The 1,748-nt window shown below is 34.6% G+C and overlaps 1 protein-coding gene across 1 annotated transcript; it reads right to left on the reverse strand.

Moving 5' to 3' along the window:
- Window positions 1–1,139: 1,139 nt before the first annotated feature.
- LOC137631061 (fibrinogen- and Ig-binding protein-like) lies at window positions 1,140–1,736 on the reverse strand. Its single transcript, XM_068362660.1, has one exon. The coding sequence runs from the start codon at window positions 1,734–1,736 to the stop codon at window positions 1,140–1,142; it is 597 nt and encodes a 198-aa protein (XP_068218761.1).
- Window positions 1,737–1,748: the final 12 nt, after the last annotated feature.

Here is a 1,748-nt window from a genome sequence, read left to right on the forward strand (position 1 = left end):
TGGTCTACATAGACATAAGATTGCCCCTACCTTCGGCCTCTGCTCTAAATCTAAACTATTGATAATGAAATACGAGTCTCAAACTACAGGTCTCAGGAAGGATGGATTAGCTTACAAAACAAAACAAAATGAGAAAATCTAATAACAATGAAACACCATATTCAAGTATAGTATTTACCAGAAAGTTTCGTTCAAAAATCTGTTCGTTTGATCATGAAACTCCTGAAATAATGTTTATTTTGCTTATATTATATTAATTTCCATTTGCGACTTCAGGAAGACCAATAAAAATTTCAATGTTTCTCGTTATATTAGTTCATTTAATATACTTCTATTGTTGTATTATTTTGAGGATTTTCGCTTGGTTTCACCATTCATTTATATAATTTTTGAAGTAGGAGATCATAAATGAGGTATTGATTTAAGATTGGTTGTATTAGTGAACGAAAGTTTTAGAAAATGATCAATACAAAAAGGAAAAACTTAATTTTCTGGTGTCTACTCGTGAAATTTCATTGTTTTTCGTCCCATTTGACCAGTTATTACAAAATGACGTCAACAAATGTTCATTTGTCAACAAAATCCTAATTAGTAGTAATTATAGTCACTTAATTTCATTTCATTTTCCTATTCGGCATTCATTAATTTATTTGAAATAAATATGGGGTTTTTATCAGCGTTCTCTCTCTCTCTCTCTCTCTCTCTCTCTCTCTCTCTCTCTCTCTCTCTCTCTCTCTCTCTCTCTCCTTATTTCATCACACTGCTTTTTCAAGTCGCAATTTAGCTTTTAGACTTATTAGGATTCCGTCTTGTCCATGTGAGTTTTACATAGGCTGTTAATTCGGAATATTTAGTCACAGTAGTTGTTAATTACGAATGGCCTCATAGTTATTTCATTTTCTGTTTCAAAATGTAATTTGGATATATATATATATATATATATATATATATATAAATATATATATATATATATATATATATATATATATATATATATATATCACTAACACTCGTGATTTCAATAAATATAAATATCAACCAAATGGCATTTAATTCCGAATTCTATCTTGGGAATATATATCCACTGGGATTCATTCTATGGTAATAGCATCTGGCTGGACAGAGATTCGAACCCCTGCCTAATCAGCCGAAATTGCAATTTCTAAACTTGACCTGTCAAGTCTCACTTTCCTCGTTCCAGGTCTGCTCACTTGTTTCTTCTTATCTCTCCCTTCAAGTTGCTCCTCGAGTGAAGAGATGATCTCATTTGCCGCAAGTCGCTCGTCCTTCAGACCAACATTTTCTTTGGTGGTTTGGACGATCCTGTCCTCTGCCATTTGCTCACCAGACTTTAGATGGCAGACACGTTCCTTGAGACTCTCTCTCTCCTTGGCAATGGAAGCCATACGCTTCTTTAGTTTGCCATTCTGTCCTAAAGCCCTAGACAGCTCATCCTTCGCCCTACAGGCTTCTTTCTTGGTGTCTTTTAACTCATTTACGAGGCAGGTGTAATTTCCTTCATTGGTCAAGTTTTTCGTCTTAGCCTCAGTCAGGTTCATCTCCAGCCCCTCTTTTTCTGTTTTCATCTCTCTAATGATCCCCAATTGCTTCTCAATTGTCTGTTCCAGTTTATCAATCTTTTCCTCAAATACAGATTCCAACTGATGAATTGAGGCCACTTTTTCATTCTTAGCTCTTTCCAGTTGCTCACCCATTTCAAGATTTATTTGTCCCATCTCCCTTAATCT

This window comes from Palaemon carinicauda, chromosome 3, assembly GCF_036898095.1.
Source record: "Palaemon carinicauda isolate YSFRI2023 chromosome 3, ASM3689809v2, whole genome shotgun sequence".
Taxonomy (NCBI): Eukaryota; Metazoa; Arthropoda; class Malacostraca; order Decapoda; family Palaemonidae; genus Palaemon; species Palaemon carinicauda.

What these genes read in the sequence shown, in the direction of transcription:
- LOC137631061 (XM_068362660.1), bottom strand. Translation starts at nt 1,736, where the DNA reads ATGGGACAAATAAATCTTGAAATGGGTGAGCAACTGGAAAGAGCTAAG.